Source organism: Equus quagga, chromosome 2, assembly GCF_021613505.1.
Source record: "Equus quagga isolate Etosha38 chromosome 2, UCLA_HA_Equagga_1.0, whole genome shotgun sequence".
Classification (NCBI taxonomy): Eukaryota; Metazoa; Chordata; class Mammalia; order Perissodactyla; family Equidae; genus Equus; species Equus quagga.
The window spans coordinates 117812839-117834588 of NC_060268.1; the positions used below are offsets into that span (position 1 = coordinate 117812839).

Consider the following 21750-nt stretch of genomic DNA (forward strand, 5'->3'; position numbering starts at 1 on the left):
TGCATCCTCTTCAACATTTGTTATATTCTGATTTGTTTTTGTTTTTGTTTTTAATAATAGATATACTAATGGGTGTCAAGTGATATCTCATTGTGAATTTTTTTTTTTTGCATAGTCAATGTTGAAGAAAAGTTCCAGTTTGCCCTCATGGATTCGGGTTGTTCTCATGAGGCTCATCTTCTCCTTGCAGTTTGTCTTTGCACTTCTTCATGTCACATCCAGCTTTTCTTCTGACCTCCAGGTCTGCAAACTACGATGACCTCAGACCTGTTGCCCTGTACAATGGGAATAGACTACTATCAACTTTTTTCCTACCTCCAAAATTGTATAAAGTTTAAGTCCTATCATATATCCCTTATTCCACATCATGAGTAATGGTTTTCCTTTACTGATCAAATCCTAAGTGGTACACAGTTGGTATGCCTTCACTGGGAGTTGGAGTTTTGGCTATAAATTGTCCTCCTTCATCTTGATTAGCGTCCTCTGGCTAGTTCTACTTTGTCTGATATCAGGATTGCAGCTCCTGCTTTTTTAGAGTTGAGTTTTTTTATATGACCAAATTTGAAAATCTTTAATAGGCAAATTAAACCCACTTGTAAATTGATTTTCTGATATAGTTTGGTCTCAACTATGTCATACTACTTTTTGTTATAATTACTGCATGTATTATGCAATATTTGTTGTGTTTCTTTCAGTATTTGGTATGTATTCTTTGCTATTTAAAAAGATTTTCCTTTAGGGTTTTGGAATAGGGTTTCTAATATTTCGGAATATTTATATTCTGCTTTAGTGGTTAAGTTTTTATATTTTTATATTACCCTTAATTCCTTTCTTTGCTTCTTAACCTTTACTATGTGATCTGTCCATTTTATATGGCCTCCTTTGACTCGCATCTACTACCAATTTAACATCAATGATACGACTCTGTTTTCCCATTTCTCTTTCCCTTCTCTTTCATTTGTTTTTAGTTGTACCTGTTCCACTTTATTAGACAGTATCATGTGTACATACTATTTTTCTACCAATTAAATACATGAATGTTCTCCGTTGGTCATTTGGTTGTTTTCCTCAGTTGTCTCTTGGTTGGGGGAAGCTTATTCTCCAGGAAAGGCATATGATGTTCTCTGAACTTTTGCCCTCAGTTCACATCTGTTTGTTTATAGCCTTGGTCCTAGAAGGCTGGACACAAACATCCTTGGCTGGTACTTTTCTTCCTTGAGTTTCCTGTAAATGCTGCTCCACTCTGCCTTGCCTTGTATGTTCTCAAGAAGTCTGATGCCAGCTTAAATTTTCATCTCTACAAGTAATTTGATTTCTTTGTCTTGAAAATCCAACAGTTTTACTGAGATATGTTTTGGAGTTGATCATCCCAGACTAGTTTTCCAAGGTACATGGAAGGTACTTTTTTTTTTTTTAAAGATTTTATTTATCTTTTTTTCCTTTCTCCCCAAAGCCCCCCAGGTACATAGTTGTATATTCTTCGTCGTGGCTCCTTCTAGTTGTGGCATGTGGGATGCTGCCTCAGCGTGGTTTGATGAGCAGTGCCATGTTTGTGCCCAGGATTCGAACCAATGAAACACTGGGCCGCCTGCAGCGGAGTGCACGAACTTAACCACTCGGCCACGGGGCCAGCCCCATTTGGAAGGTACTTTTGATATATAATTTAAATTTTCTCTTATTTCTGGATTATTTTCTTGGATTATAGCTTTTTTCCCCAATTTTGTTGAGATATAACTGACATAGAACACTGCATAAGTGTAAGGTATACAGCATTATGATTTGACCAACATATATTGTAAAATGATTACCACAATAAGTTTAGTTAACATCCATCTTCTCATATAGACACACATACAACAAAGAAAAAACAGTTTGTTCCTTATGATGAGAACTCTTAGGATCTACTCTCCTAACAACTTCCAAATATACCACACAGCAGTGGTAACTACAGTCATCATGTTGAATGTTACATCTAAGATTATAGTTTTAACATTAATTCTGTTTCACCATTTTGTGTTTCTACTTTAGGGACTCCAGTTAAATGTATTTTGGTTCTTCTTTCCAAGCTTTCATTTCAACCACTTATCTTTGAACCTTTTTTACTTCTTTCATCTTATTTTCAATTTCTAGATTATCTTGTTACCATTCTTCAGTGTCCTTTTACATATTTATATTTTAATATATTCTCCCTTGGGCACTTTGTAATTACTGTTTCTGGGATAGTTTTGTCTTTATTTTCAAATGTTTTACTGAATTTGGTCAACTCATTGCATTTCTTCCTAATTGTTGTCCAGTCTGTTCTTAGTTTTTGAGTTTCTGATTCTAGTTGTATATATCCAAATATACAATACTTTGTTCAGTTTGATATGTGGTGTTACAATTTTCTCCTGATTCATGGTTTTATGGAGGGGCATTTTCATCAGTTAAATGTTATGATTCAATTCTTCATTGTAAGAAATGTGATTGATTTTCTGTTTTTGCAGTAACTTTGTATGTAACTGATTTGTTGTTGTTCTCTTACTGGGTATTTTTTTTTTTTTTTAAAGATTTTTTTTTTATTATTTCCTTTTTCTCCCCAAAGCCCACCGGTACATAGTTGTATATTCTTCGTTGTGGGTTCTTCTAGTTGTGGTATGTGGGACGCTGCCTCAGCGTGGTCTGATGAGCAGTGCCATGTCCACGCCCAGGATTCAAACCAACGAAACACTGGGCCGCCTGCAGCGGAGCGCACGAACTTAACCACTCGGCCACGGGGCCAGCCCCTCTTACTGGGTATTTTGACACAGGTTTCCTAGTTCAAGAATATTCTCTTCTGTCTGAATACTGAAGTACAGCTTTTAATAGATAGCAGTGGCTGAGGAAGGGATTGGTTGTCTTTTATTTCTGCAGGATCTTTCATTTTCCCTTCTTAACTCCTTCGTTCTCTTGACTGCCAGGCCTCCCAAGGGCACTGTCCTTTCTCTACTTATCTGACGTTTCCCAGAAGCAAGGCTTCTTCAAGGCTGCAACCTCCTGCCCCATTCTCTTTCAAGCCTCTTCCCTTCTTCAGTTAGGTAACTGGCCAGTGTTATTTTCAGTTCTTGGTGTTGGACTTTCTCTGTATAGAGGGATTTCGCCTGGGCCTCACTGAAGTCCTTGGCAACAATGGAGGGAGCTCTGTTGGAATTTGATGTCTTTTCTTTCTTCTCCTTAAAAAGTAATTTGAAGTTCAGTTCATGGCATTCCCTCTCCTACCAGCAGTGAAGGCTTGTTTATTTGTGTTTGTATTTTGTTGAGGATATGAGTAGAGATCCAGATTCAGGCAACTGCCATTATTTTCTAGACAGGGAAGCTCCTGAAATCACTTTTAAAAATATCAAGCGCTAAGTAACATTTCTTTCTTTCCTAGGACCACTGGAAACTCTGCACATTACAAGGGCATCATCAAGGTTACATAGATTCTGTTACAAGACAGATCTGTCTTCTTGCATCTTCAAAGATGTTTAGTGTGCTAACGCTTCTTCCTTTCTTAAGAAAGCAACCAATTAAAAAAAATTAAAAAAAATACATATTGCCTTCCTTCTTCTTTATTTCATGTTTATTAAAAACAAAACAACCCAGTTATTAAGCGCACCGCCCATCCTGGAAAAAATGTTCCCTTGAAAATTAGTTGTCAGTTTCTACTTCTAGAACCCCACCTCTGCCTAAATAAATAACTAAAATTGACACCTGGGAATCAAGAACGTTTTGCTGCAAGATTAGTAAGAAAACTGCGGCGAGAGGCAGCAAAGTTGGGTTCAGGAGCGGGGGTTTGCACCAAAAAACTCAGGTCGGTAGGCCAGTAAGAGCAATCCTGTTAAGGGTCTGAGGTGGTCCCAAAGCTCAAGGACTGAAGAGGTGAAAATCGCGGCCCGTCAACGCGAGGCAGCAGTGACCGAGAGTGTCTCTGTGCGTGTGCACGTGAGTGTGCGCGCGCCTCTCCCGGTCCCAGGCAGCCACCTGTCACTCACGGGGGTGGAGGGGCAGCAGCGGGCGGACGCAGAGGGGGCGGGGTGGCGGCCGGGGCGGGGCGCGCCAGGCCGTCCTGGTGGAGGCCCTCCCGCGGCTGCCCTGCCGGCGGAGCCCGGCGTGCTGCAGCCATGGAGACGCAGTAATCCCTCCTCCTGCCCGCTCCCGGCTCCCGCAGCCGCCGCCGATTGGTCGCCCTTTGCTCCCTGACCCCCGAGCCGCCTCCGAGCCGCCGCTTCCTGCTAGGGCGCCGCGCGGCGCTCCCGGCCTGGGCGGAGCTCTGGGCCGAGTGCGCGCCGCCTCGCCGCCCGGAGCCGCCCGCGCCGGAGGAGGAGCCGCCGCGCCTTCCCCTTCCTCCGCTCCTCCCCGCCCGCACCCCCGCGCCCGCCCCGCCAGCACTCGCGAGCAGCGGCGGCCCCGGCCGGTGGCCGAGTCGGGAGAATGCGGCGGCGCTCGCGGATGCTGCTCTGCTTCGCCTTCCTGTGGGTGCTGGGCATCGCCTACTACATGTACTCGGGGGGCGGCTCCGCGCTGGCCGCGGGCGCGGGCGGCGGCGCCGGCAGGAAGGTGAGTGGGGTCCCTGCCCGGCCTGGCCCCCCCGAAACCCCGACTTCTCCAAGCGCCGCGGGCCCTCCCGGTGCCGACGCGCCCCCGCCTCGCCGCAGACCCCCTCGCTCCGACGGGGCTGCGGGGACCGAAGGGACTCCCCGCCCCCCCTGCTCTCTTCTGCCCGGACCTCTGCTCGGCCCCCCGACCCCAGCCCGGGCCTCCTAGCCGAGTCTCCAGGGCAGGGGTGCACCCGGCCCCTCCGCGCTCGCCGGGCTTGGGAGGGGGCGACCCGGCGCAGCCCCGCAGGGCTGGGCACCGTGACGCCCTCCTTGTCGCCCCTCGTCCCTCTCCCCACTCTCTTTCCTACGTCATTTAAGTTGGTCCGGCGGCCGGGAGCCCATCCCCTGCGGTGGGAAGTTTAGGGTTAGGGGTGTTGGGAAACACAAAAGGAGGTGGGGAGGAGCCGGGGGAGAGGCGGCTGCCTTCCCTGCGAGAGAAGAATCCAAGTTTCTTTTCAGCCCTTTGATACAGCCGCTGCAGATCCTCACGTCCTTCCCCCTTGTCACCTCGTGGCCGGGAGGGGACTCTGCTCATTACCTCTGGGGGCGGGGGCGCAGCCAGCCCGGTGCCGGATAAAACGGACTCCCCTGGGCCGGTGTAAGCGGTGCCCCTGCGCCCCAAGCGAGGCCGGCCACGGAAAGCGCCCTCCCACCCTTCCTCGCGGCCCCACGTACGCTTTGCCGGTCGGCCAGGCCCCCGCGCTGCCGGACGTGGGCTCTTGCCCTTGGCCTTCCCAGTCCCACGCGCCGTCACGCGGGTATAGTCTCTCTTCTGTGAGTGTGTTTCACAGGCTTCAGGCCCGAGTGATTAGGCCGTGGGACCGTGTAAGCCACTCCGGATGGCCCGGGGTATTCGGGAGGAAGCAGAGCGCCCGGAGGAGCCCGACGGCGCATCCTGTGGCCGTGCGCCAGCCGCGGGAGGGGGCTTCGGGCTGTGCACACGCTGCCCGGCGTGTTTGTGGCTTGTGGTGCTAATAGGCTGTGAAAGCAACGTTATCTTTTCCGAAATCCTGTAGTCCCTATACTGTGAGGTTTAGTGACAATGCACCCCCCCGGAAATTCTGAGTTAATGGAGGTGGACCACGGGTTGGGCTGGAACCAGAGAATGTATCCTGGAATAAGCCTGACGGGACTAACTGTACGCGAACAGATTTAAACCCTGAAGTTGGACGGTAAATGTCAACGCTACTTGAGGTTTGGCTGCTTCAGAGGATTCCTTCCTTCCGTCCTCCCTTCCTTCATTCATCCTTTGATTCTCAGCTGAAGATATTAGATGGACCTAGGTGTCTCATTTGATTCTTGGTATTTCATGGGTTTGTTTTCTCTAGAGGGCCAGAAGTGAAAAGTCTTCCCATGTGCTGAATTGGCTTGGTTCTGAGCTGACCATGCACTCTTAGCCCTTTTTTTTTTTTTTTTGAGGAAGATTAGCCCTGAGCTAACATCTGCTGCCAATCCTCCTCTTTTTGCTGAGGAAGACTGGCCCTGAGCTAACATCCGTGCCCATCTTCCTCTACTTTATATGTGGGATGCCTGCCACAGCACGGTTTCCCAAGCGGTGCCATGTCCACACCTGGGATCTGAACCAGCAAACCCTGGGCCGCCGAAGCGGAACGTGCGCACTTAACCGCTCTGCCACCAGGCAGGCCCTGGAATTATTTTTAAAACTTTGTTTCTCATTAAACTGTGCTTTGGCCAGTCGACGTAGCCTGGTGTGCTGACGAGGACTGGGCAAAGCTTTCTGCCTTCATGCAGAGAAAACCCAAACAGGCCGCACTTGGTATTTCTCCTTCCTTGATTTGCGCTGTCATTAGTATGGGTGATTAGAAACAGCAACATTATGGCTTTAGCATTTGGAGAGGCTGGTTTCTCCTTTGTGGATTTCAGCTGGTGGATGATTTTTGAGGGGTCTTCCATGTTAACTTCTGAAGTGCGATCCTTAGTATAAGAAAAAATAACCTGGGAACTCCTTGTGACCTCCTGGCACAGAGTCTCAAAGACTCTGTCACAGAGACTCTGTAGGAGAAAATGTGGGAAATGAAGAATTAGACATGGGTTGGTAATTTGGGATCCTGTTCTGTCTGTCAGTGAACCATAAAATTTAATCCTAGCCCTTAGAGAGGTTTAGCGATTTGTTGGTTGAGGAAGAGGTGTGCAGAACAATAGCTTTTGAGATTGTAGTAGATGACCCACTCCCTTAGTGTTGCAGACCCTAATGTGAAGAATAGAAACCCTGACCACGTTTCTGGAGGGGTGCTGTCCTGAATTTCCTAACTTGGAGTATAAAGCTGGATTGTCTTCTTTCTCCTGAATTGTTTCCATGGATTTAGAGACTAGAAAGTCTCTTCAAATTTAGTTCATCTTCATGATAAAAGGAAACACGTAGTTTTTCCAGCTTGTAAAGTATGAACATAAAGATAATGTGGTATGCATGTGAAAGCATAATTTAAATACTAGCTGTAGTTTTTTAGATGTCATTGGACTTATATTTCTTCTCTTGTTTCACACTGTTCAAGTCAAGACTCTAATTCCGTATTTAGCCAATTTCACTCTGCCCTGATGTTTTCCACAGGGTACCAGGCTTCTGTATTAGGCTTTGGGGAATTGTCTGACAGGAGGCTGACTAGTATTTCTGCTGCTTCAGCAACCCAGTCCTACTCTCACTGTGTGCCCTGCCTGTTAAATAAGTCGTCTCAGGACTGTTATTCTCCATTTGGCAAAACCCAGAAAGCCAACTCACCTCAGATTGCAGATTTAATAAACTAAACAGGAGCAGGTGCTGCAAACCAACTCAGGCATTGCTGTGCAGCTCTGGACTCAAGGCTGAGGTTCCAGGTGTGTGGTCAATCAATTTATGCATCATATTGTTTAAAATTATATCTCATTTACATTTGTATAGATCCGTCCCTTCCCCCACATTGTGCTCTTTCCCCCTAAATTGATGATTTGCACTTTAAGGATGCCTTTCCTTTGAGCATCTTATAATGCTTTAACATTTTAATCCTGTTAAGTCTCCCCTGGGCCTTGGTATGTTGGCAGTGGATGGAGCCACGGAAGAGAGGAAGGAATTTCTGTTGAAATGAACCTGCCTCTGGGTAAAGAATGGCTGTTTAGGATGAAAGGCAAGGGTTTTTCCAGTTTGTGAAGAATGATCGCTACTGAACGAGAACTTGTCAAGCCCAAGACCCCTTGTCTCTGCTTCCCACTTGCTTGGGAGGTGAGGGAAAGCGTTAGCTGAAGGACATGACCAAGGGCCCGGGCAGCCTGTTCACTTTCCACCACCTTCCTGGATGCGCGGGCACAAGTGCTGCAGCCCTGCTCTGGGGGTCCCAGGGTGGGAGCTTTGGGCGTGATCTTGTAAATGGCATTCAGGGGGAGGATCTGGGGGAGGAGGGTGGGCCTCTTCTTGGAATGGTGAGGGGCCTCACTTGGCTGGAGCATGTACGTGTGTAGTGAAGGTGAGGATGGAAAAGTGGAGGAGGAGTTTGGGACTAAATTGTAGAGGGCTTCAAATGCCACGCTGACTTGTTGCGTCTTAATTTGGTTGATCATACGGAACCAGTAATGTTTTTTGAGCTGGGTAGTAGACATTCAAATGAAGGGGAATGGCATGAATCCATTTATTGGCACTGAGTAAGACTTAACTTTCTACTCCTTTCTGCTTAGTGACCTTTTCTAATTTACTGTCCCTCTCTGGGCCTCAGTTTCCTCATCTTTACAGTGGGGATAATCATTCTTACCTTGTGGCTGAGACCTAAAAGCCATTAGTAGGTGCTGGCAAATAGTAAGTGCTGAATAAATGGTATCTGGGGGGAAAAAAAGAAAAGCCTAAATATCCCCTGGAAAATATTGTGAACCAGGAATCTTTTTTTTTTTTTTTGAGGAAGATTAGCCCTGAGCTAAGTACTGCCAATCCTCGTCTTTTTGCTGAGGAAGCCTGGCCCTGAGCTAGCATCCGTGCCCATCTTCCTCCACTTTATACGTGGGACGCCTACCACAGCATGGCGTGCCAAGCAGTGCCATGTCCACACCCGGAATCTGAATGGGCAAACCACAGGCCTCCGAGAAGTGGAACGTGTGCACTTAACCGCTGCGCCACCGAGCCAGCCCCAAACTGGCCCCGAACCAGGAATCTTAAGTGTTGTTGTGGTCTCTGGAAAATTATTGGTGTTTTTACTTTTGTGTCCTTCATCCATTTCTCCAAGATTGATTTGGTTGTTCATTTGGGCTTGCCCTATGAACCTTGAATGACATTAAAGACTACCTTTTGGGAAAGTGGTTCAGACAGCATGCCACTTCTCTCATACCTAGCTGTGGTGTCAGAGTGGGGTTCCTGTCAGTGGGCAGCCAGCAGGAAAGTGGCAGAGGACAAACCTTTCTTTGGTAGTTGTGTAAACAGTCAAAGTGTTGCTCGTGGACATGTCCCTAAGTGGAGGTTTCCTGTGGTGATGAGGCCAGCCTGCTCCCCACCCAGGCTCTGGGCTCCCCTGCTCCACCACTGCAACCTGGTTTCTCCTGGCAGGAGGGGAGATGGCCGTCATCACTCAAGTGTACATGGTTTGAGGTTGAACCTGAGGCCAACACACACTTTAATGGGCGTCAGCATATCTCTGAGCATCTCTGTGGGTGGATGCAAAGTGGAGGAGACCCATACCACACCCCGCCACCTATAATCAGTTTGGAGTTTAAAGAAATTTCTTTTGAGATGAGAGTTTGAAGTTGAGGTAGGGACAACAGTAGCAGTGGGAAAGATTGTCCAACCAGAGAATCTGACATGGCATTGTGATATAAACTTTTCTCTAAAAAAATAAACTTTCTCTATTCTGGAGTTATGTTGTGGTTGCCTCCGGGTGCTCAAACATAATGGAAACAGATTGTGACTGATAAACAGCGCAAAAATAATGAGCTCTTCCCTGGACCCTCTAGCAAAAATGATAAAGAAGCTGCTGTACCCAGCACAGAGACCCAGCATGGAGCGGGGTCAGCCTGCTCATGCTCTGTCAGACCTTGTTGGGGCTGGCAGGGGAGACCCAGGAAGCTGTTAATGTTGTGTGGAGGCTTTCGGCCGTCTGTTAAATCCCTTTGGTCTCTCCACCCTCCTGGTGAGTGGTAGGTCTCCTGTTTGGATCAGAGGAAGAGGTGTTTGAAAGGTGGTCAGAAAAATGGTTGGGCAGGGGGAGACATACGTATACATATATAATTTCTTGTTGCTGCCATTCATGTTTCGCAGATCTTTGGGGAGAGGGAAGTCAGTCTGGGAACATGTCCATTTCAAAGCAGGCAGTGCTGTGCTACCTAACTTCTAGTGAATCCAGAGGCAGTTGGTGTAGTGGAAGGAGAGAGCTAGGGGTGAGACTGCCTGGGGCAGAGATGAGGGCACACACAGGGACTGCCTGTGAGGGTCTGGCTGAGATCCCAGGAAGGAGGCAAGGTATTTCTGGGAAAAATCTGTGAAGTCTCCTAGCTGGCCCAGCCAAATTCATGGGATGAGAAAAGAGCCAAACCTTTCCCAAGCCTAATCCCCTTCTTTGTTCTTCTGCTTTTCTCTGCATGAACTGTGTTCTGGAAGCTGTGTTTGCATGGATGATGCCGAGACATCAAGCCAGATGGATGTCCAGGTGGAAACACACCCATACAGCCATGTGACACAGATTAAAATACTGAGATACTTCCCTTATCAGTTGTTAAATAAATGCCACTCCCTCATGACCCCCACCTGCCCTGGTTTTCCCTTGGGATCCATTTTCCATCATCAGCAATGAAAGAGTTGAAACCTCCTACTGCAGGGGCCTCTTGGACCCTGCTTCCGTGCTTGTGTCTCAGAGGTGCTTAAACAGGTTGAGGAGCCAGCCCAGTGGTGCAGTGGTTAAGTTCGCATGTTTCGCTTCAGCGGTGCGGGGTTCTCCAGTTCGGATCCCGGGTGCGGACATGGCACCGCTTGGCAGGCCATGCTGTGGCAGGCATCCCACATATAAAGTAGAGGAAGATGGGCACAGATGTTAGCTCAGGGCCAGTCTTCCTCAGCAAAAGGAGGAAGTTTGGCAGCAGATGTTAGCACAGGGCTAATCTTCCTCAAAAAAAAAAAAACCCCAAAACAAAAAAACACGTTGAGCGTCACTCCTGTGAATGTATCACTTGGATCGAAGGAGATGTTGGCCTGGTCTTGCTTCCATGACCTGAAAGATCATCTTTCCCCTTGAGGAAGTCTTTGATTCTGTGTTGCTCTTGGAGATCCTTGTTGCACTATTGTGGCCTTGGATCCTTGCCTCCAGACTGCCTTATTGGTGAGGTTTCTGAAGGAAGACCTTTTGGCACTTCCATAAGCAAGCCCTCCTGGGTGAGTTCCAGGATAGGCTGGGCCTGACAAGAAACTCTCCTCTATTGAGAAGTAGATTGAATGTATTGGTACAAGTGCTGCAGTGGACACTCGTGCCCTCGGAGTAGAACTTGACCTCGCTCTTTTAACCGCTGTGAGGGTTCTCTGGCCTTTGGCCATGTGCTTGACCTTAGGGATTAACCCCAGGTGTGGAGGTGCCAGGACTACCTGTCCAATTTCCTGTCCAGTCAGGAGAGCCTCCCTCACCTTTCTCCTTTCTGACCATGTGCCCATTTCTAGGGAATAAAAAACTGGGCTCAAGGAGCTGACAAGTCCTTCCCCATCAGGTCACCTCCTCCTCTCCCATGTCCCTTGCCCTAGGCAGGCGGATCTGTGTTCCTGTTGTCACTCTGCCTCCTGCAGGACTGGGTGAAAACACGAGGCATTTTTGCACTTAGTCATGTCCAGTATCATGGGCCTGGGAAGCATGTGTTGTTTTATACAGATTGGGTCTCTTAGCATGCTGGAATGTGGACGGCTGTGATTCATCAGGGCTGCATTTGGAAAACCAGAAATGGTCACATAGAGTCTCGCTCCTGGGCTTACGTTGGAAAAGCTTTCCCGGGCTTTGGGATCTTGGTGCCCCGTGTCTTCTGGGGCCAGCTGTCATGAAGCAGCAGCTGAGGGGTGGCTGCCTGGGGACATGAAGTGGCCTGCCCTTGGGGTGCCCGCCCTGGTGGATTGTTCCTTTCACCTCTCTGCTCCTAGGAGTGTCTCCCAGGCCCCTCTTGCTGGCCACCCGGTCCTGCCTAGGCTAGTGGCTTTCTGCCTGGTGACTCTTTGGAAGGAGGAATGGGCAGGACAGCTGGGATAGAGTTGCTGAATTTCTAGACCCAAATCAGGACATGTGTTTTGACAGGGACAAGGGTATGTGATGGGTGGTGGTCGCTCTCTTTCAGGGTTTCTCAGCGTCGACACAGTCGACATCTTGAGCTGGATAATCTTGGTGGTGTGGGGCTGCTGCGTGCATTGTAGGATGTTTGCGGCTTCCCCGGCCTCCCCCCACTGGATGCTAGTGGTACCCCTCCCTCAGTTGTAACAACCAACAGTGTCCACAGGTGTTGCCAAGTGTTCCTGGGGCCAGAATCACCCCCGATTGAGAACCGCCGCCGTAGTCAATGTTAACTTTGATTTCTTTTCTTCTCCCTATTTTCTGATTAGACCTTCACGAAACAGGCCTGCCTGTCTGTGTGGTCTGGGGTGGACTCCTGGGAAAGAGTGTTAACTTAGTAGACACTTACTCTGTTAGTGCCCACTGTGTGCCAGGCATGGCTCTGATGCTTCACAGATATTGACTCATTTACTCCTCAATAACAGCTTTTTATTGCTCCCATTTTGCTGCTGAAACTGAAGCACACAGAAGTTAAGTAACTTTACCAAGGTCGCAGAGGCAGTGGGTGGCAGACCCAGGTTTGTCTGGTGGGAGAAATCTCTCTGGGCCTCTGGGTTCATCCACAGCCCAGGGCCCACCGCGGGGGACGTAGCCTGCTCTTGATTCCTGGGCTTGGCATGCCCCTTCCACGCTCTGGCCGTCCCCTTGTTCTGCTGCATTGTGTTGGAACCTTCTTGGAAGGCATTTTGGAGCATATGCAGATGGTAACGCTCTGATGGTAGTGTCAGTCTATTTTACTCTTTTTTCATTTTTACCTTTTGCTCTGTGAAATGTTTTGTGTGTTCTTATCCTTCAGGCCTCTGACTGTCCTGAAGACGGCAGCCCTCAATTCCTCCTCCAGCAGGAGCAGACAGGAGAACAGGCTCTGGTCCCTTTCATTCATTCTTTCAATGAGTGTTTCTTGAGCACCTATGATGTGCAAATTCTCAGTACTTGAGTATTTGGGAATTCACAGGGAGTATAACGCACAGAATCCTTGTGCTTGTGGGACATTCATTCTAGGGGCAGGGAAGTTAGACAAAAATGTGATAGGCAAGTATAAATTATATAGTGTGAGAAAGAGGGCTAAGTGCTTTGGAGAAAATAGGGCAGGTAAGGGGATTAGGAATTGGGTGGAGGCATGGGTTGCAGTGTTAAATGGGTGGCCCTGTAGGCTCAGTGGGGAGGTGAGATTTGAGCAGATTCAAGCCGAGACTCGAAGCAGGTGTCTTTTTGGCTCACTGTGCTTCAAATGCAGCCCTGGTGTCAGCCGTGTCCAGCCTTTTTGGTGATCTCTCTACTTCTTGGTTTCTTTTGCTAAATAAATGAGCCAGTTTTCTTTCCAAAGGTGGTTGTCTTTGGTTTGTGTCAGTGGTGGAGTCTCCTCCATCATGTGGAAATCTCGGCTCTTCTCCTGGTTTCATATGGTGTCTTGGGTGATGTGTATACTCATCCTAGTGAAAATGGTGTTCACACTCCCATGCCCCCTTCTTGCCCCATGGGCCTGGGACTGCTTTAGGTCCCTGCGGGTTAATTTGCTCATTGACTTAGAATGTACTTACGGAACAATCTTGTTGCTTGATTTCTGAGCTGCTCTCTGTGAAGTGCTAAATTGGATTGGGAAAGCACTCACTGTCTGCTGTTAGGCCACCATTAAATCGCATCACACATTTGTGGAACACTTTCCACACACGTTATCATGTAATGAGAAATCCTTGCTGGTCCCTTTGCACCTGCTCCCACACAGGATTTCCACTGTGATGTCATCTTGGCGAGTTGCTGTGGGTGATGGGGCATTGTTGATTCTCGTCTGCAGGAAACCAGTGGTCAGAAGTCTCCCTGGTACCTGGGCTTTGGAGAGGTTGTTCTTGGCAGTGTGGGTAATGTTGAGGCTCTGTGATCTATAGTATTTGTGGAAGATAAGGTGGACATGTGACTTCATTGTCCACAGCCACTTGAGGGAAGTGGAATGGTGGGAAATTGCAGGTCCTCCTGGCTCTCAAGTGAGAGCATCCGGCTGCTTTTCATAGAGGCCACTGGCATTTATGAGGGGTCTGTTAGATGCTTTATGGGATTATGTACCATGCCTCCAGTGTGTACCTGGATAAAACAACTGGAACATTTACATGGCGGCAAAGAAAAGTTAAGTTTAAAGGCTTCAGACTCAAGAGCAGCTGTTCAGGTTTCCTCCTCTCTGCTTCACAGGCTAGTCCAGGGAGTGAATTCTTTTTCCTGAAAGCCCACTGCTCCAGAAAGATGACACACTTCAATTGAAGGGTCTTTCTTTCTTAGCTGAATCACCCTGTGAGAGTTTGAGGAGCTGATGCAAATTAAAGCCTGTGTTTTGGAGATGCCCATAAATTAAGCACTCTGTTATCAAGATTTGGTAAGTGGGGTGACTCTTGCAGTGGGGGCTTATATGGCTGTCCTGGATGATGAGCTGGTTGGCCCAGCATGGAGTGCCTTCATGTCTCATTGTCTTGGTCTTTCCTGCCTCAAGGGCTTTCCCACTGACCTAGATTTTGAGCTTTTGCTCTGTGACCTTCAAAGGCATATTCCCTTTTCCTCCCGTTCCACCTGCCACCCTCACCCTTCCCTATTCCTCTGTGCCAGTAAGCTCACCCACTTGTTTTTCTTCCTGTCTCACAGTTGGTGATCACTGATTTCCCCCGTGTCTGGAATATACCCTTTTTCATCAAATCTAAGATGCTGTTATTCGTAAAACCATTATTTTATGTACCACTAGGAAAGAAAAAACACTGTCCATTGAACTGTGACACGATGGTTTCTTATCAGTTAACATTTTTATTTTCTACTTATTTAAAGAACACCTTTAGACTTAATTAGACATCGATTTTTCTATTTATCACTCTTGAGCACAGGTCAAAAGGAAAATACACATGAAATACATTGGGTAAGGTGTTCCTAACTTTTTCAGTGTCCACTTTTTGACGCAGAGATGTTAGTGCCTCTTTTCCTCAGACAGAATCATCCTCTGTGCTACCAAAGTCTTTGGTGGGTGCAGCATTTCCTTAAATAAAACCTGTAAAAGTGCTAAGAGCCCTTGGTTCTGGGCGCTTAACATAGCTTGGCGATTGTGAAGAGTTAGTCAACTTTGGACTCTTCTGGGGATTTTGCCTAACTCCCCCAGTCACCATCCATTCCTATCCCACTCTATTTGGTTTCTGGGGATTGTGAGTGTTTTATTGTTGTTTCTGGAACTTTCCTACAGGCCACTGACATGCATTCTGAAGACTTCATTGCTAGTGTGTTGTATGTTTGAGTGTGTGCTGGTAATGACAGGTGCATCATGGTCCTTGCCTGGCCCACAGCACCATAAGGTGTCATTCATTGTGAGATGCATCCTAATTTCATGTTAAACTGTGAAAAAAAGTACGTCTTAGAATTGATGAGTTATGGTCTTTCTTTTTCCCGTGTGTCCAATTATTTACCTTTCTGAGAACGCAGCTCCAGGCCTCCTGTCCTTGATAAAGGAAAATAGTAGCCCCTATTGGACTGTGTACATCTGCATCTGTTCGCTCCTGCTTCCCAGAGTCTCTGTGAACAGAAGGACTTCCTACTTACCGTTTTTGAGAGATGAGTAGCTGATGAGCATGAACCCATTCAGAAACATTTTTGAGCATTTTCTATCTACAAGTTCCCCTGCTGAGTGCTGAATGACCAAATATGTATTTCGTATAAATCACAACATCACAGTCAGTAGAGATGTACATCAGCCTCATGCATCTTCTGTAGTTTAGGAATATCCAGTGGTGATTATTTTCAAAGATTGCTTCACACGTTGCCTGAGATCCTGAATTCTCACCTGTGTTACCAGGAAGCTATTCTTACATTTGGTGCCATTTCTTCTGTAAGAATTATCTAAGTTCTTTGGAAGTTGCTCCTTCTGCTGAGCCTTTGGTGGTGGAGTATCAGTTTCGGTGCACGTGAGATCACTGACATTTAGGCAGACTGCTCAGCAGCCTGGAGACCCTGTCACTCAGCAGAGTTTGGTGTAGATGTTTTATTGTGTTGATTGCCTCTTTCTCGTTTGACAGGCACCTGGAGGGCAGACTCCATGTCTCTGTGTTGAGTCTTCTGCCAACTTTGTCACTCCTCCTAGGCAGTGTGGTCCATTAGGAGCTGTGGATGACTTGGGAAGCCATGGTGGGAGACCGCTAATAAATAGTTATTATTCTTTCTTGTTTCTCCAACAGGATGTTATTGCTAAAGCCTCAGATTTTTACATTGTATTTATAAATGAGAGATTTTTGACAAATATACGATACTGTGTATTTTCTGTAAGTTATAATTCCTGATACTTGAAATTCATATCAGCCTTGTGGCCGAAGCACTTTAGAGCCATCGCTCATTTTCCCTCATTTCAGCGTGCCTGGAAGCATGTCAGGAGCTGGTTTCTTCCCCATTCACAGAAGTTGTTTCCAGTGGACCCCAAGGTTATGAACTTGCCCCAGGGGTCATGCAGTAGCAGAGTTGGGGCTGGAATTTTAATCTTTCCCTAACTACCTAATACAGGGCTTTGAAAAAAATCTGCTGGGGCTCTCCTGGTCTTCGAGTTGTAGGCCCTGAATCATCAACAAGTTACAAATAGCGGGTTCTTCTCTTGATGCACGACTGCAACTGCAGGCCTGGAAGGTGCTGATTACTGGGGCTGGTGATCTTCTCCTTAACCCTTGTTATTGCAGACTGCTGATGTGGATGAGCGAGGAGGGAAGGCTGCAGTCTGGGTTCTTGGGTGGTCTGTGCTCCAGGCCTGAGGCTGGTATCATGAGAGGGACATAGTTGTGGCCGTCTGGGACTCATGAAGGGGCTCATGGATCATGGAGGCACCTGGGGCCTCATGTGGACATCCCTGCGTAGAGGGCTGCTGAAGCTCATCCTCCCTCTGTACTTCAGTAACTTAGGAGGCCTCGTGCCAGTCTGCCAGTCTATGTCAGTAAATAACATGGGTCAGTAACACTGACCTTGGAAGATGTCTCTCTTGTTTTCAAAAGAAAAGGAAAGTAGGTGAAGTTTCCCCCATCCCTGGGGATAAGATCTGACCTGGCAAATGTCAGTTTTGCAGTAGTGTTTGTACTCAAGACATGGTTTTTAGTTTAAAGAGTTTTTCTCACTGACCAGTAGAGAGCACATGGTGGTGTTTTGCCTGTACTGGCCCCAGAAGGGTATTTCTGATGATCTAGTTTTTCACTCCAGCATTGGAAAGCACTAAGCGTCCTTATCAACTGCATCACAGGTGTTTTAAAGCAAAACTCTCTTCAGTACTGAGAGTTTATTTTGGGTTTCTGCAGAGGGGAGGAGGCTTCTGGGAGAGCTGGTGTGTGCTCGGGGTCTGAGTTGCTTGCAGAGCTCTGAGTCCAGTTGACCCAGGCTCCATGTGGGGCTAGGAGTGATATCCAAGCGGTGGTTGCTCTGCCTTCCTGGCTGCCACTGCGCTGGTGTGTGTGTGAGTGGCCAGTCTCAGCGGTTGCCAGGGCAGCTCAGTACACCCATGTTGGGGCTTCATTGGGGCATTTAGAAGCTGTCTTGCCTGTTCCTGGCTGGGCTTGTGAGTCTGCCAGGAAGAGCCCAGGACGATTGTGCAGGGAAGCCCTTGGCAGGCAGCTGGCTCTGGGGTGACATGGCTGGGGGATGCATGGCACAGGGCTACCAGCCTGGGTTGGAATTTTGGCTTCTCCAGTTAGCTCTGTAAACTCAGGCAAAGTTTCTTAACCCCTCTGTGCCTCAATCTCCTCATTTACCTATTTCACAGCGTTGTTCAATGAAGAGTAAATCATATTGGGACTGGTCCATGTGTAGTAAGCCCCAGCTGCTAGTGGATGTGAACTCTCATGTTATTTGAGCGAGAGGCGCGGGTGCCCCTAACTGAGGGGGCTGCTGTCCTTCATGGTTGACCCTCATGAGCCCGGGACTCCTGTTCCACCTGCAGCCAGCCTCCCTCTGCCGTGTGTGAGTGAGCCCGCCACTGCCCCAGAAGCACCTCCACCTCCATGGGCCTTGCCTGGGCCCTTTGTCTTAGAAGGGGAGTGAGGATAAGAGGGACTCAAGCAGCCCTTGCTCCTCCTCGGTGAGGAAACTGAGCCTCAGAGAAGGGGGTGAGCTGGTTAGGGTCCCCGGGCAGCCACGGGGAGCATGGGGTGGATCATCGGTCCGCTGGAGGAGGAGGCAGGAAGCTGTAGGCCAGAACCATCTCGCCAGTGTGGTTACCACGAGATTATTGCCCAATTTTACCCCTTAATCTCTTGTAACTTGTCTTTGAAAATTATACCAGGATGTGGTTTTTAACTAGGTGACTATATAATTAATTTTTAAACTCTAATCGGCAATTGACTTTTTTAATATCTTGAGCTGTAATCTGAATACAGCATGTTATTTGAAAACGTTTCCACAAGGTTTTAATTAGTAAAGCTTGTTTCAGTTTCATTAGTTCAGTTTCTGGCTTGCTCTTGAAACTGTGGGTGAGCAACAAGTGGAAGACAAATTAATAATTGTGGCAATGCAACAGAGCCCCCCTGTGAGGGCTGAGGACGGGTTCTGTCAGTTAGCATGGTGTGGGTGTGGTTTCTCTGATGCCTCTAGTTAAGACAACTTGGAACTCCATTGCAGATTAATAGATGTATTGTGTGATGATTTCAAGGAAGAAGAATCCATGTAAAACCCTGCACGTTTGCTATGATAATTCAAAGAGCCTGGCTATGACAAGAGACCCGGTTCAAATCCTGCTTTCCTGCTTATAAGCCTCCGTTTCCTCATCTGTGAAAAGGAAGTTGATGGAAATTAATGAGATGATGGAGATGATGGAGATGCAGTTTAGTGAGGGCTTACCTTTATTTTTATTGGCACATGTGCTCAGTCTCCTTTCCCACAGATGCTTCTGGGGCCGACTCTGGGGAGCCTTCTCTGATGGAGAGGGGCTTACTTGGAGCAGGTGTGTGGGTTGAGGGTGGTGTCATGGTGTGAATCTTTGGACTAGGATGTAAATTATGTCAGAACCCTGGGGAGGGAAGCTTTCCCTTCCTTTGTGGTCTGTCTCCCTCTCTGGGGCCATATGAAATCACTGTGGACCTGGGAAGCCGCTTGTTTTTGTTTAAGGTGAAGCTGTGGTGCTGAGGCCAGAAGTGTCATGTTTGGGTTAGATTTTAAGATACTGTATTTGGTCAAAGTGCATCTATGTTCCCAGTGTCACCGAGAACGAAGCGGACCTAATGGATTAGTGTGTGTGATGGAGTGAGCTGATAGGCTGTAATTTCATGGGTCTGGCCTCAGGTCCTGCCTTTTCACCTCCACAGACATTCAGGCAGGTCATCTCCTCCCAAGACCCCCAGAGCTGCCCTCACTCCCCACCCCCTGTGAGATCCCCCGGTGCTCCCAGTACCCCTGCAGTGGGCTCTCCTTGGTCCTCCCCTCAGTGGTGAGCAGGGGAGAGTCTGGCTCAGGTATCTCCTGTATTTTCTGCGTTATTTATTTATTCCAGGAATGGAGTGTTGCAACTGTCGGAAGAAGAGTCCTAGTTTCAGAGGTCTCCACACATAGAAATAGTGGACAAAGCCTAGAACCTAGTCATTGCTTATGCTGATACTCAGGAAGCCATATGCACAGAACACACATATGTAAGTGCTAATTAGGCAGCTGGGATGATGGAGAAGGGGAGCCAGGATGATAGAGTGGGGGAGCCAGGCTCAGAAAGCAGGGAGCTAGGCTGAGAGATGACTTTTAAAGTCACCTCCAGGCTCTGATCCTTGCATCACATCAAAATGTTTCAAAATATAGAATCCCCATTTTAAGGCATTGGTCTTTCCTTTCAAAAAGCTGTCTTAGGGGCCAGCCCTGTAGTGTAGTGGTTAAATTTGTGCGCTCTGCTTCCGTGGCCCAGGGTTTGCAGGTTCGGATCCCAGGAGCTGACCTACACACCACTCATTAAGCCATGCTGTCGCAGCATCCCACATGCAAAACAGAGGAGGATTGGCAGAGATGTTAGCTCAGGGCCAATCTTCCTCACCTGCACCCCCCCCCCCAAAAAAAAGTTCTTTTGGCTGTTAAATCATGCCCAGAGAGTATAGAAAGAGATGGTCGGCATCCAGCATTTAGTTTCCTCAGGGTGATAACATTGGGGACGCTACATTTTTGCTCAGAGTCTGGACTGATTGGGACAACTATAACTGCATGTGTGGAAAGTGTTGAAGATCCCCTTGGGCATCTCCTAGCCCTTCCCTGGGGAGGGGCCCTGCTGCTGCGTCCTCTGATCTGTGTCTGAGTAGAGGGATGTGGTGCCTGAGACACATGAAGAGAGGAACCCAAGCTGTCGGTAGACTGGAGTTCTTCTAGACCAGCCTGGATGTTGGGCCTTGTGCCCGTGGGGTGGAGAGTCTGCATCTCTGGGATCTGCTGGTCTAGCAGAGACAAGTGCTCCAGCCTCCTATCATCCCTGGGCCCCCTACCATGTGCTGCTGTTGGCATCTGGGGTCTGCTGAGCACTGCAGTGTGATTTCTATTTGATCGCCTGCATCCTACTGGACTGTGAGCATCTTGAGGGCCAGCACGTGCTTAGCTACCCCCCTTTCTGCCCTCCTGCCTCCCACAGAGATTTAGTAGTATCTTTGGTGTGCCAGGCCTGAGGGAAGCCATGGGGAGTGAGGCAGTCATGGGCATGGGAATGTGCAATCTGGGAGGGCTCTGGGGTGGGGGCCAACAAGCCAGTATTGGATAGTGCTGAGTGGAGCTCCAAGGGGGCTCAGATAATCATCAGAAAGGGCCGAGGAAGGGACATTTCTGGGAGAACTGATGACTAGAAGGATCCAGCCATGAAGACGTGGTGGAAGACTGTCCAGGCATGCAGATGATCATGTGCAAAGGTCCTGGGGCCAGAATGAACTTGGCATGCATGGGCAACCAAAAGCAAAAAGAAGGCTGGAGAAAGGAAGCATAGTGGGCGAGGATGACACAAGGTCAGAGGGCAGTCAGGGCCTGCTAAGCATTTAGGAATTTATTTTTGTGTGTTGTCATATCCTCTGGGTGTGGTTCAGTACCCAGCAACTGGTTGGTGCTCCATAAGTTGTGGTGAGTGAGATGAGGCCCAGACTGGTGGGTACTGGTGGAGAGAACAGCTACAATCTGGGCTCGGTCGGTGGGGGGGGTCTGCTGCTCAGGAACCATGCCACGCTGTTATAGCACTTCCTGGCCCCTGCCAGCACCCTCCCCTGAGCTGGTCTCCTGCTGGGTGACCTAGCTTTGGGTTAGCAATCATTTTGCCCTTTTTTGCAATGAGTTTTCAATCTGTAACAGCTGTGGTCTGGCAGAAGTGGTCAAAGTGGGGAGTCACCATCATTTCTGGGTGCAAATCTGCTTTTCCCCAAGTACACTGTGAACATGGACTTAGAGTACATGAGAGCCTCTGCCTTTTCTTCTAGAAATGCTGCATTGCCATTGCAGCCGAACGGGCTCAGCTGTATTTGTAAGTTAGGCTATTAAATCATTGTGCCTTAGTCAGTAGAGGTGCTGCTTCACCTCGTCTGAGGAGTGGAGAGAGACTGTGCAGGGATGCTGAGGTAATGGAGAGAGATAATGAGCAATAGAATTAAATAGTTTTTAAGCAGTCTGATCCCTTCAGGCTGTATTTAGAGAAGAGTTTTTCATTATTGACCCTCCTCCCACAATTGGTCATCGCAGAATGGTTGTGCATGTAGATGGTGATCTTCAGACAGTCACCTGGGTTAAAGTGGTTTCTGAGCAGTCTGCTTGTTCAGGGGGCTCACTGTGAGACTCGGGAGTGGCCATCTGATGTTCTTTTATTGCTTACATTCCTGAGTTTTTGGAGCTACTTCTGACTGGTTGTTTTAATACGTTATGCCTTTGATGAACATTTATAAGATGAAACTGTGTCAATACATCCC

At 48.1% G+C, this 21750-nt stretch overlaps 1 protein-coding gene across 1 annotated transcript in view; it reads left to right on the plus strand.

Moving 5' to 3' along the window:
* The first annotated feature begins 4175 nt into the window (after positions 1-4175).
* Positions 4176-21750, plus strand: part of GALNT2 (polypeptide N-acetylgalactosaminyltransferase 2) — a 199660-nt gene continuing 182085 nt past the window's right edge. The window contains exon 1 of the mRNA XM_046653229.1: positions 4176-4554. Within this exon, the coding sequence (XP_046509185.1) occupies positions 4429-4554 (126 nt within the window). The 5' untranslated portion in view covers positions 4176-4428. The remainder of the gene's footprint in view (positions 4555-21750) is intronic.